Source organism: Streptopelia decaocto (assembly GCF_964273445.1).
Source record: "Streptopelia decaocto genome assembly, chromosome: 19".
Taxonomy (NCBI): Eukaryota; Metazoa; Chordata; class Aves; order Columbiformes; family Columbidae; genus Streptopelia; species Streptopelia decaocto.
Genome location: NC_138674.1, coordinates 2,445,024 through 2,458,014, shown reverse-complemented (window position 1 = coordinate 2,458,014; position 12,991 = coordinate 2,445,024). Strand labels below are relative to the sequence as shown.

The window sequence follows — 12,991 nt, the reverse complement described above, 5'->3', positions numbered from 1 at the left end:
GCAGCCAAAGGCAGGTAAAGGACAAAAATCAGACTTTTTGTTTATTAAAAAAATACTTTACAGGAAAAAAATTCTATGCATTCCGTTGGACTATTTTACAAAGAAATCGCGTAACAGTTTGACACTGGTGTACAGCTACTGCCGCTCGAGCATTCACAGCGAGGCTCAGCCACGACCGTGGGAAAACCTCCTCCAACACTTGCTAATGTCAATAAATATACTAAGGCCGCACAAAGCAAACAGTCTTCCAGGCAATTGTACACGTCCTCTGGAGGCAGAGACCTTAGATAAATTAAAACCACAGAAAAAAAAATCATAGCTGCCAATCAAAGTGAAATTTAAAAAGAAATAATCACAAACCAGCAATACAGGAGTCACTTTACATGTTGTACAAAGGAATTAGAAGCGTGTGTGTTTCTCTAGAGACGGAGTGTCCCGCAGACACCTCCCCACGCCGCGGGGTTTGCGCTCCGGACAGCACAGAATGTACAGGATGAGATTTGGGGGAGAGAGGCCACTTTTCTGGGGGTAGAACCAAACCTTCCCCCCTCTGCCAACACTCAGCACCCCTCCAAACCTCTAATTTCAGACTTTATTACTCAGTTGACTCAGGCCTGGAGCCACCCACACCAGACTAAGGACTTGAGCTCAGACCCTAGGAAAAGCTCAGCCCATCAGCCTTGTCCAGGTGAACGATGCTGCAACATGCAGAGCGCAGCACAGAGCCCTTTTTCTGTATGGCAACACCTATACCTGTGGAAAATGTTGATTCTAAATCCCCTGAGAACACCTGGCTGAGTGTCCCACCTTCCTGGAAGAGAATGTGTCAGGTATCTGCACAAAATGACCTGCAGCACGGCTGAAGGAGAGAGGAGACCGAAGCTAACTGGTAGTTCTTTAAACTGCGTTTTGCTAATCTGCTCCTAACACAATGAGCTGCTCACCTCTATCCCAAGTGACACTAAAGCTTTGAAAGCAACATGAGCCACTCTGCTCTTCTTCCTTTAGCCAACTGAAAACACGCTATCAGAATTCACAGAGGACTTCCAAAGCAGATTCCCTCTTCATCCTATTTCCACTCGCGCTATAACCCAACAAGTTGGTGTATGGGGGCTCTTCATCTGTTTATTCTGCCTTTATAGTTACGTTTGCAGAATGATGGTGGCATCTGCAGGTTTGTCAGTTCCTGAGCGATTGTACCGGCGCTGGCTGTCAAAGAACTTAGAGATGTTCCTCTGCCGACACGACCCGAGAATTGCACGTGTGAGAAGTGAGATGGGCACTTGGAAGACTAGCAGGCTTCGTCAAAAGGAAAGAACACCCTTGGGTAATACGATCTTTGAATGTGAAGGATGAACTGAAACCACTATTGCCTGTGAGGAATTTTACTTTGCACAACCCTTAAAGCTATGAAATTCCTCTCAACGTAAAAAGTGGAAAAAAACCCACCAGAGAACAGACGGCTCATTTATGAACCGGTCTGGGTCATCTAGAATTTCTGCTAAGATTAAATTACACCCCTGCATGAATCACATTACTTTTTATCATAAAAGCTTTCCATTCTAACACCTTATTTACACAGATTACTAAACGAGTCACTACCACTTCAATCTGTAAATTAGTTTTAAATTGAAATATTTCCTAGTCCTCATTTTTGTACCGAAGACAATACATACATACACATAAGGAGTAATACAGGTTCTAACTAATCACTGCAGTATCTTCTGATGATTATTTTCCTATCAGTTTAAAATAGTGACCTCTACACTGAGGTGCTAATATGTATATAAAAGCCTACACAAACAATATTGCACAAAGTAAGATTTATAATAGAGTAACATATTTTAGAGACCCTTATAAAGAGAAGAGTAATAATTGATATTAAAAAGATGCATCCCGAACTAACACGGCATCTTTACTTTTGTCTAGTCTAACATAGTGTTTCAAATCTTTCCTACCCCAGTGAGGATTAGAACAAAGTTATCTGGAGACGGCTTAAGTTGCACCAAAACCCAGCTTGTACTCTAAATGTGGGGAGGGGAACAGGGAGGAAGGGACAGGACTTTTCCTTTCGATGACTGGAAAGAGCAGTAACGAACGGGGTGAAAGGCAAATACAGATTACACGTTAACATCCAGAAATATTGAAAGATTGTTTAAAAACGGTTGATAGCTGACACTCTACATATTTAGCACGTGCCACTGATTTTGTTTTCCACAGTACCTGGGCACCCAGAAGCTACACATGGAAACAGCAGTCCAATGCCAGAATACTTCTTTTTATTGTGAAATAGTTACACAGAACTTCCTAGAGTAAGGACAGCCTTACTGGGGAGTCACCAACTCAACGCTATTGCAGTAAGTGCATCAGTACAAGGGCAAGTGTGGTTCCATCGGACACGGTACGACCTGGTCAAAACAAGCTGCCAAGTTGGTTAGTATTTTAAAGCCTTAAAGTGCTCAAAGGTAGCAGTTTCCTCCACGAGACTACCGATAGGTTCTCTAATTTTGACGCTAGTATTAACCACGTTCAGGGAAGATGTGTTTTGGAAGCAAAACCCTCACGCCAAACAACAGAAGCGGTGCTATGAGAAGCGCTAGGTCAGCAAGTCATTGCGTGGCAACAGGATCAGACACTTCAGTTAATTTTACCTTTGTAGGAACTGTAAGAAATAGAGATCAGTTTCTGTAGTTTGTATATAAACCCAACTTGTATATAAACCAACATGTCAAGAACAGACATACCAAAAATTTCACAAATCATCAAAAGTGCTGTGCTTTCTCTTTACTTTTTTTTTTTTCTTAAGCAATTAAAATGACGTGGGAAAGTCATTTTGCAAGTCTTCTACAAAAGCATCACTTCCTGGTGGAGATTAGAGATAAAGTAAAAGTAGGGAAATAACACTGACCAATACAGTTCAATCTTATTATGTTCCTGGAGGAATTTCATTCTGACTTTGAGGAGATATTCAATATCTCTTTACTTAAACAGAAAGAAGTGGTAGACCACTGGTACAGGTTGTACTAAGGGGTTAAAATACAACTTGAATTTTGCATAATCTGTGTAAAAAAGATATGCTTGACATTTTGGAATGTCACCTTTCTTTATAGAATTATAGGCAAGATTTCTCCAATAAAACATAAGCCAGTTATAAAACTATAACTTCACATCAAAATTTTAAAAAGTTGTTAAAAAAACGTTTGATTATATACATATCACACAGAAGAGCCTGCATGATCCTGTGGATTGTGTTGCTGATCAGACTCTATCTTAAAACCTGGAAGGGGCTGAGCCACCTGATGGGGTTGCACAAGTCCTGATATTGAAGAACCAGAGGAGGAGAGCAGCCCTGCGGGAAGCTGCGTGTCTAGACCTGCTTCTTCCGCCTCTATTTTGACACTCGCGCCCTGGGCTTCACCTGCCGACTCTGTTTGTCCAGGAACACTACTGTTCAAGCTTGAATTGCTTTCTGTGTTTTGAGAAGTCTCCCCCACAGGGTGATATTGTTTAAGTCTGATGTGCCAGGCTAAGCTGCAGACTGCTGACACTGTTTTGAACTGATGAATGACATTTCTAGGGATGAAGTAGATGTCATTGTCACACAACTGAATCCTAGCATAGCGAATGCCTTCTCGTCTCATTTGGTTTAGTTTGGCTTCATCCACCCATTGAACACACTGAGAGGAGGAAAGATGGTAAAGTTAGTGGTATACTCTGTTTGAACAATTCGGTTTCTACCTATTTTCAACATACTTCATGTCTAAATCAGAATGTTTCTGTTTAACAGGTAAAACTTCCATATTTTAAAAGTCCAACTCTCATTTAAATTTGTTTCTCTAATGCGCAAAGGACAATGAACAGGTAAGAGCATTCTACAGTTCTAGCTGAAAACAGCAGGTTTGATGTGGGGCTGCACTGTTCTGGCTGACGGGACTGAGTTTTGATGCCTTCACAACCTAAAAACATCAGTATATTAAAAAACAAAAAGCAGAAACAGGCACACACAGCTTCTTAATCAACTTCTAATTGTTTCTAGAGCACGTATCATGCCTCACAGCATAAATCCCAGCTTGGTGGAAAAGCAGTTGGACTAGATGAGCCTCATCGTCCCTTCCAACTGAACTATTCTATTCTGAAACATGACAAGGGAAAATGCCCAGGAAAGCCGTGATGTGAGGGTACAACTGCGCTGGCGACACAGTGACCCTGAGAACTGTCAGAAGCCACTTCCAAAAATGTGAGAATGAGCCATCAGTGGGGAAGATTCGATACCTGTGACACCGGAGGTTCGTGCAGGTCCAGCTGAAGTCTCTGCACAACGTCAGTGAAATCTTCAGCATGAAAACAAACCACGTCTTTGGTTATACGAGGCTGGTCACTCCTAGAAAGAGGAGAATCCCAGGAATTTTTAAAGAATTTGAGGTAAAAGACACTACAGCTCTTTCCAGCAGAAAGTTTCACTGAACCAACAACTACTTCAGTTTCACATCCCTTCTCAATACACAAATTATTTTGAAAAGGAGGTATAATTCACAGATTTCTCCCCCCCCACCCCATTTTTCTTCCTTCTTGATACATGCACCTTCTGATGTTTTAATGGACAAATACTACTGAAATGTCGAAGAACTATGTTCAAATTGTCACTAAAGTTCATCTAAAGATGGCAGCACAGCCTTCTGGTGCCTCAAGCGAGGGGAAAAACAACAGCTTCTATTTTTCAAGCTCTAGACAGCATTTCTCTCATTACAGGGTTTAAAGCATTTCTTTGATTAGGCTTGTTTTCCAAGGACTTTTTTTTTTAAAGAGAGAAACCGTTTGGAATCGCCCCCTCCTAGCAGGCCGGTGGCATTTCGGTGGCACTCACCATTCCCCGAACTGCACAGCCTTCAGCACGCCCACCGCAGCTGTGCTCTGCCAGTCAAAGCCTTGGCCCACATGGTCAGCGTGAGCTCTCGTCCTGTCCTCAAACAGAACCTCGCGGGGCTCGCTGGTCCGAGGTAGGTACTGCAGATTCTTTATTTCATTCATTGACCTACAACGTGATAAAAAGATGCATTAAAAAGTGTTTTGGACAGCTCAAATACTTTATTTTAATAATTTTTAAATGTTGTGTGCTGCAGGCTTCAAAATCAAAGAGCAAAGCGTTTCCCTCTGATTTCTTCTAGGTGTCTATTTGACAATAAAAGATTGAAACAAATACAGCAAAGTACAATTCAGGTTATGAGATCAAACTGCATAAAAGAAATCAAATAACCAAAAAAAACCAAACCTCTTTGTTCACCTGTGCTGAAATAATTTTCAGGAATTTAATGGTATGTAAAATAGAGCTACTTTAATAGATACTGAAGTTCAGTTATTTAAGAGCAGGTCCAAAAAAATACGCATTAAATTACAATTGAAATATGCTTCCAATGTTTAGCTGTTAAAATGTGTTCTACAGCACACTTTCTGTGAAAGACAGCACATACATACACCGTGATATTTCCTGAGACAACAGTATTATACAAGTGCTTCAGCACTAACATGAAAAAGCCACATGAACTGTATAAGGATCTCTGCTGTTTTAGAGTATTTTACCTGCCCTCAGCACCAAATTAGTTCTTTACACAGAAATAAGATGCATAAAACAAGTCTCCTGAAGAATAATAAAAAGAGGTTTCAGTCATAAGAAAGCATTGATCTGGGACATACTATCATGAAAAGTGGTGAAATAAAATAATGTATTTGTCTCATCCACTGAACCAACTTGACACAGAAAGGAAAATGAAAAAGCTGTGAATTAGTCTTCTGAACAACTAGTTACATGTAAAAGTATTTCGGTTTTATTCTCAAATCTATCACAAACATAAGGGCAATGTTTTACCTTTAACACGGAAAGGAAAACAAAACATTACCGGCGCCGTTTGAATGGCGATTTTGGCATATCAGCTGTTGGGATCATCTGCTCCCCTGGTCTCACCCACATGATGGGACCATCGTCACTTTGTGACCTGCACTGAAGTCGGAGACTAGAAAGGGTTCCCCAGGGCAGAGTCATCTGAAAGAAAAACCAAACCAATCCACAGAACACACAGAACACGAGAGACTGGGCGAGATAGAAAAATTAAACGATGCCTTTGGTAAAATTGCTTCAGGATTGCTGTCAAAAAGAACTGCACAGGAACTAACATAAGTCGGTTTGAGAGGCAAAATATATTCAAAACTAACTTTATCCAATCAATTTCTAGAGAAGTAGATTATTAGGTAGTGTATATATACAATAAACTATATATTTTTAAAATTATTTACACAACTGTAGCTACCTAATTCAGTACCTTCCACTTGGACACAGGAAATAATGTACCTCTGCAGCCCAAACAATAAGCACATCAATAGAGAAAATACTTCATGGTTTATTATTACTTGGAAACATACGAAACTTTGTAATTGTTTAAATATCTATAGCACTCTAAAGAAAACACCACAAGTTCGTGCTTACTCTGAGAAATGGAGATTCTTCTAACATATCTAGAAATTCTGGGAAGTAGTCCCCGACTTCTTCATCCACCGCTCCAACGAGGCTGATCTGCCGCATGGGTCCCGCTCTGTAGGTTCCACAGCAGTACGTTCGATTGACCTGAGTGGCCAGAAAGGGAAAGACAACACCAGCACAGCCTTAGTTTTGTTAAAAGATATTAAAATTGATTCATGTAATACGCTAGACTGCAGCTGAGATGAAGCTTGGACTCGTCTACATCTACTTCATTGGAGATGACTCTGGCAAGATGCACAGACTTTAGAACAGGCGCCCATAGAGTAACCCCTCCTGTCCGCATCACTGACAGGAAAAGCTTCTAAAGTCAAAAAAACAGCAAGTTAGTATTTGACTAATTCAGGAACAATTCAACACTTCTAGGCTGACTGGAAAAGAACACCACGTCTCACTGCGACTTGGTCTTTCACCAGCAAGCTCCAGCTCTCTACTCATTTGTGCACTTGACTCTTGCTTCCATATTTCAAACCATACGTTACTGAACGGAGCGTGTTCTTCATTGCAGCATGTCTGAGAGGTCTCTCCCCTGTGACTGGATTGAAAAAGCTTTATAACTTCATTTATAGACCTCTGGATGAAGCAGCTTAGTTTTAAGTCTTGCTGTTTAACCAACAAACCAGATGTAGTTAAATTACTCCATCAAGTAGTTAAAGGTAAATTGGGAGACACTGATAAAGCAAGAGTTACAACTACTGTTGCAACCATATTTAGCTTCTTAATTACAGGAGTTTAACTCACTGTTACTTCGAGAGTTGGTCCTTTAGCTTTATATATATGCAGTTGGCAGTTCTGCACTGATTGCACACACATTTTAATTAAAAAACAAGAGCAGCCAAAGACAACTTCACGTGCAGCTTCACAGCTCAGCCCTATGCCAAGTGCTGCACTGCCCCACCTCGACCTGCTGCTGTAAACCAGTGGTAAAGTTTCATTTCTAACACCAGCAAAGTGGAACAATTTCACCATCTAGCTAGAACGCAATTCAGAGCAGCAGTACTGCAAAAAAACAGTACAATTAGTCTAGTTCTGTGTACCTACAAGAGGTAGTGGAGGAGTCTGAGGGGTGACCTCATTAATGTTTACAGATATCTAAAGGGTGAGTGTCAGGAGGATGGAGCCAGGCTCTTCTCGGTGACAACCAGTGATAGGACAAGGGGTAATAGGTTCAAACTGGAACATAAAAGGTTCCACTTAAATTGGAGAAGAAACTTCTTCATGGTGAGGGTGGCAGAGCCTGGCCCAGGCTGCCCAGGGGGGTTGTGGAGTCTCCTTCTCTGCAGACATTCCAACCCGCCTGGACACCTTCCTGTGTAACCTCATCTGGGTGTTCCTGCTCCATGGGGGGATTGCACTGGATGAGCTTTCCAGGTCCCTTCCAACCCCTGACATTCTGGGATTCTGTGAAACCTGAGAATTAATGTCATTAAAAAAAAACGAAGCCAACGCCACCACAGACTTGTTGAATCAAAAAAGCAGTGTTAGTATTTGCAATCTGTACAATTCTTAATGACTTGCTTATTGTTTTGAACAGTGTCATTGTTCTCCCAATTCAGAAGATCAACTGAAAGTCTGCAAGAAGGTGAGTGCAGATCTCTCTACATGTCACGGTCAGCAGTGCCCAAAATGTGATTTACCAACTATTAGTGGGCATGAGAGACCTCTCTGTATAAACAGGAATAAACGGCATAGTAGCAGTAGTCCCAACATCATCATTTTTCATTTGCTTACAAAAGAAATTGTGCCTCACCTATTTGAGGCCACCCCTGCTCTGGATTTCAGAAACTATTCAAGTCTAGATGTGGTACAACTTTTATATCTTTAAAGAGTTCTTACCTGAGAGTGAAAATTTGAAATCGTCGTCGTTTCAATGTCCTTCTTGCCCAAGATTTCCATTTTCACTGGAGTGTTTGGAAAGTTAAAAGCAAAGTAATCCAGGAAGTCTGGTAAATAAGCAGCTGCTCCGTGTACTATGGCTAAAGCATAGTAAGCTGCGTTTTTATCATTTTCACTGAATGACAACGCAAGAAACTCTTCTGCAAATCTCTCCATCTCCACTGGAGACAAAAATGAGAGTTCATCCATGTAAGCATGAAGGACCAGAGCACCGCCATTGGACTGATGTTCTTCATGAATGAAGTTACTAAATTTAGTGCCAGTTTTCAAGAAGCTGCTGCGAACAGAATGCTCCTGGTGCGTCACAAATGGTGTTTGTACTCCCTGGGGTATTCGATATTCCTGCATCCCCAAATTCAGTCTGCAGAGCTGCTCGTCCTTCAGGTACCTGAAGGATTCCTTGTTCATTTCTAAGTTATCACACTGTCCTTGAGACAGAGTCTCTTTGTCAATGCGAGTGAGTCCAGCACACACCGTCTGCACCTCTTTGTTGTACATCTTCAGGCGCTTTCCCCTCATATCTTCCCGGTGTTTCTTTTTCTTTTTTTTCTTTATCTTCTTCATAATGAGACTGTCAGCTCGCTGGGTTTTGCCATTTTCATCTGGTGTTTCTGGCAGCAACAATAAAGAGAAGATTAGAGTTCTGCAGCGTATTCACCCAAAAAGAATTAGGGCCCCCCATTTGCTAAAGCCATCTATTCCCATGAAGACTGACCAACAGTAATACCTTGACTTTTGACTTACAAGACTTAACTATACAACAAAATACGCAGTACATCTAGTTATTACACAAAGCAAGCATTGAATTAAGGAAAACTTCTGAAACTCAAGCTTAATATTTTAGAAATATTTCAGTTTTTTATATATTTATTAGAATACCTTTAAAAGGAGTCTGTATTTCAGAACAGCTATAATTAAATCCATTAATAACTTCTGATGTTTAAGGCAGTGCCACGCGGAGGAAGTGGATAAACAAGTATGCGTAACATTTAAACATTAGGACTTGCCTTACAGAACGCTTCGCTGGATTTTAGATACACAATACAGCAGCAAAACAGAGTGCAACTGAAGAGGTACAAGCGTTATTGACATTTAGAGGTAAAAATACTTAATGCAGTTAGGTTTCTGGCTAAAAAGAAAATAATATTGGACTGCTGATCTATGTATTAAAGGACCCAAGTCATCGCATCCGCATGTTCAGCTATCTTGTCTAGGCTTAGAGTTATCTATTCAGTTTTAATTCAGAGCTAGGAATTAAGTAGTGGTTGTTTATTTAAAAGGTAAATCAACCTGTAAAAGGCTAGAGGCTAAGAAATAAAATGTAAAGAAGTAGTTCTGCTAGGCAAAATGTAATAGTTTAACTGCTCATCTTTTAGGAATAAAACCCAATTCAAGCAATATTTAGGAAGTGACAATGGTAGCTAGAAATCTCAATGGTCTGGCTGTGAAAAAAATCAATTGCCAAGTCATTATTTCCATCTGCCTGAACCAAACAACTATTTCTGCCAACAATACACCTAAACTTCCAAGAACTGTGCTAGCAGAGGAGCCAAGGGGATCAGAAGATCTGCTGCTGAAGGGAACATCGGAGCAGAAGATGCGATAGCTGAAGTTCTTCAGTTTGCCGCAGCACAGGGCTTTGTGTGAGCATCTCCTTTGGCTGCAAACCTAGCACATTTGTATTCTCTCTTTAGTCTCTTGCAGTACTTGAAGATAAAGAAAAAAAACATGTTCTGCTGATCTATGAGAAAAAGGTATAATGATAAATACCAGCAGCTTTAAGTTATTTAGTCTAACCAGAGTATTTAACTATATCATCACTAGTTTGGTCTTGGAGCTCTTTAGTAAAGACAGCTGACCTTCTTAACAACCCGGTGTAATGAACAGAATTACTCACGAAGCAAAGAGCTGGTTGCTTAATAGTAACTTCATACAATTGTCTTAGGACCTGAAATACAAGTTTTCACAGGTCTTAGCCTTCACAAACAGCAAATGCCTTTATTTTTATATTACAGTATGGGAAACCAGGAAAAGAGAGGTGGTATCTCTCGTTTCAGCAAGTCAACTGAAACAGTTCTTTGAATGAGCTTTTCTGGAAGTCTCAGAAGTTACGTGTGCACAAGCTTACTCAATCCCTGAGCTCTCAAGTGTAGATAATGCTTTACTAACTGCAATGAATACACTAATCCCACAGATCTTTGTTCAGGTGGGACCAGGGATGCCCAACTGAAACTAAACAAGAATTTCATGCCACCTCTGAGCTGTTGAGTGTTCTGGTAGATGGTTCCAAGTTAATTTTTGGTTGTTAAAGGTGTCTTCTTCTAAGCATTTCTAATTTTCAATATAGTTTAAAAACTTCAGACGTGAACTAGTTTTAATACAGAGCACCTTACCTTCCTGTTTGAAGATATTCTCTAAGAGCAGGCCCTTTACATTTTGGAATTTCCAGTGAACACTGGTCTATTTTCAGGATAAAAGCTCTCCTGACTTCCACCCACTGAACACAGCACAGTCCCCCTGCTCCAGTGAGAGCAGCCTCTGTGTTAAGCCAATAACCTCTCTAGGATGTGAAGCTAGACAGTAACATTATGGTAACACCTGACAATCTTGAAGGAAATATAGTTTTAATTATTCCTTATATAAATGAAAAGCCTCCAGTACCTCAAACACAAAGCAAGCAATAACCAGGTCATCAAACTATGGGCTCCCACAGTGAGGTAGAAAGGCAGCATCTCTAACTAAGCTGGTCTAAAATTATTGGACATCCCGTAACTGAACACACTAGTATCACTGTAAAACAGCAAAAACACTGGAGATGTTAATTGTCACCTGTGGCTGAATGTAAGAATAGTATAGCCAAAGAAACAGGCAGTTTAATTAGACTATACATAGAAATAAAAACCAATAAAGACAGGAAAATAAACCCAGCCCTATCCCAAATACCACTGGGACAAGTAATGAAGAGCTTCACACTTCCAGTTAGCAACAGCTTTCCTGTGCAAACCCAGAATTCGGATGGTAATTTCAACAGTGTTTAAGCCTTCGTTAAAAGAAGGCCTAATTTGATCACCACATTAGAACTGACATACACCGACACTCCTGATCTACACAGATACACCACCACTGCAGTTTTATCAACATTTATCAAACTGAAGTTTGAGATTTACAATCCAGCAGCTTTTATGGTCACTATTCAAACACAGTGGTTTAGAAGCGTTAAACTGTAGTGATAAGTCTCTCTGCAAAACAACTTTCCCCACTGTTAAGACAGTACTATCTAGAGTTTACACTACAGACCTAACTTCTGCACGTGCATCTTTGGTTTCCTTGGCACAAAACCTTCACATGTACTCCTGAAGCATAAATAGAAACGTAATATTTTGATTACAGCAGCTTTCGCGGTTGCTTTTTATCTATGTTGCTCTCACCAAAAGGCTTTTTACTATCAGAAATTTGTGAGCTAAATGAAAACAGTCATTCCATACTGTTAAAAAAAATTACAACACACACCACCATCTATCCCCCATCCCAAAATCTAGAGGCGGTTTGGTCTTCACATTAGAGAAACTTCAGGGCATTTACAAAAACAAACAGCAGCTTCTCAGCTCTAGTACAGGCTAAAGCAAGCACAGGAGGCAGGAAGCTTCACTACCCAAGCACTTTCATGTTCAACCTGCGATGAGGGCAGCTCCGAACACAGCACCGGAGAACGAGCAGCTCCCCGGAGCTGCCCCTGCCCGCGGGGTCCCCCGCAGCACCCCCGGGCTCCGCGCTCAGCCCCCAACGGGCCGAACCGCCGTGCCCCGCACCGCCGGGAGCCGACACAGACCCTGCGCACCCCCGATGCACCGGGGCACCGAGCGCTTCCCTCCTCTCCCGCCTTCACCCGGGCGGGTGCGGCCGATCCCGGTCGAGCCCGGCCGGCCAAGGCGGGCGGCGTGCGAGGCCGCCGCGGAGGGACGTGGCGGGCGGGCTCCGCGGGGCGATCCGCACCGGCCGAGCGACCCCCGTGCGCCCACGGCGGGCGCCTGCCCGGGTGCGCGGGCGGCGACCGCTCAGCGCCGCTGCCCCCCGCGCCCTCACCTCGCTTGCTGGGCCGCCCGGCTGCCCCGTCCGCGGGGCTGCCCCGCCTCGCCTTCTGCGGCTGCCCGGCGGCCAGGCGGCCGGGCTCGGGGCCGGCGGCGGGGCGCTGGCGGTGGTGGTGGTGGCGGCGCTCCTCGGGCGGCGGCAGGCTGAGCGGGGAGAACGTGAAGAGCCCCGCGGCGGCGGGCAGGCCGGGCAGGGCGGCCGGGGGCAGCGGCTCCGCCGGGCCGGGCCCCGCCAGCAGCGGCTGGCTCAGCCGGGCCCGCTTGCCGCCCGCCGCCTCACCGGGGGGGGCTCCCCGCCGCCGCCGCCCGCCACCGCGAGGCCGGCCGGGCCGGTCCCCTGAGGGGAGCGGGGGCGGCTCCTCCGGGGCCCGGGACACTGCGCGCACCGGAGCGACCTGCGCAGCCATTTCACAGGCTCCCTCACACACATTTAAATGGCCCGAGCGCCAGGCGGCTCCGCGCATGCGCCGCGCGGTGC

At 43.3% G+C, this 12,991-nt stretch overlaps 1 protein-coding gene across 1 annotated transcript; it reads right to left on the bottom strand.

Annotated features, from left to right (window-relative positions):
- Positions 1–17: 17 nt before the first annotated feature.
- Positions 18–12,965, bottom strand: RSBN1 (round spermatid basic protein 1). The gene is made up of 7 exons (XM_082069131.1): positions 12,509–12,965; positions 8,366–9,036; positions 6,479–6,616; positions 5,895–6,037; positions 4,865–5,032; positions 4,273–4,381; positions 18–3,677 (listed from the first exon to the last, which is right to left on the bottom strand). Exons 1-7 carry the CDS (start codon positions 12,918–12,920, stop codon positions 3,216–3,218), a joined length of 2,103 nt encoding a protein of 700 aa, XP_081925257.1. The 5' UTR covers positions 12,921–12,965; the 3' UTR covers positions 18–3,215.
- Between the last annotated feature and the right edge of the window lie 26 nt (positions 12,966–12,991).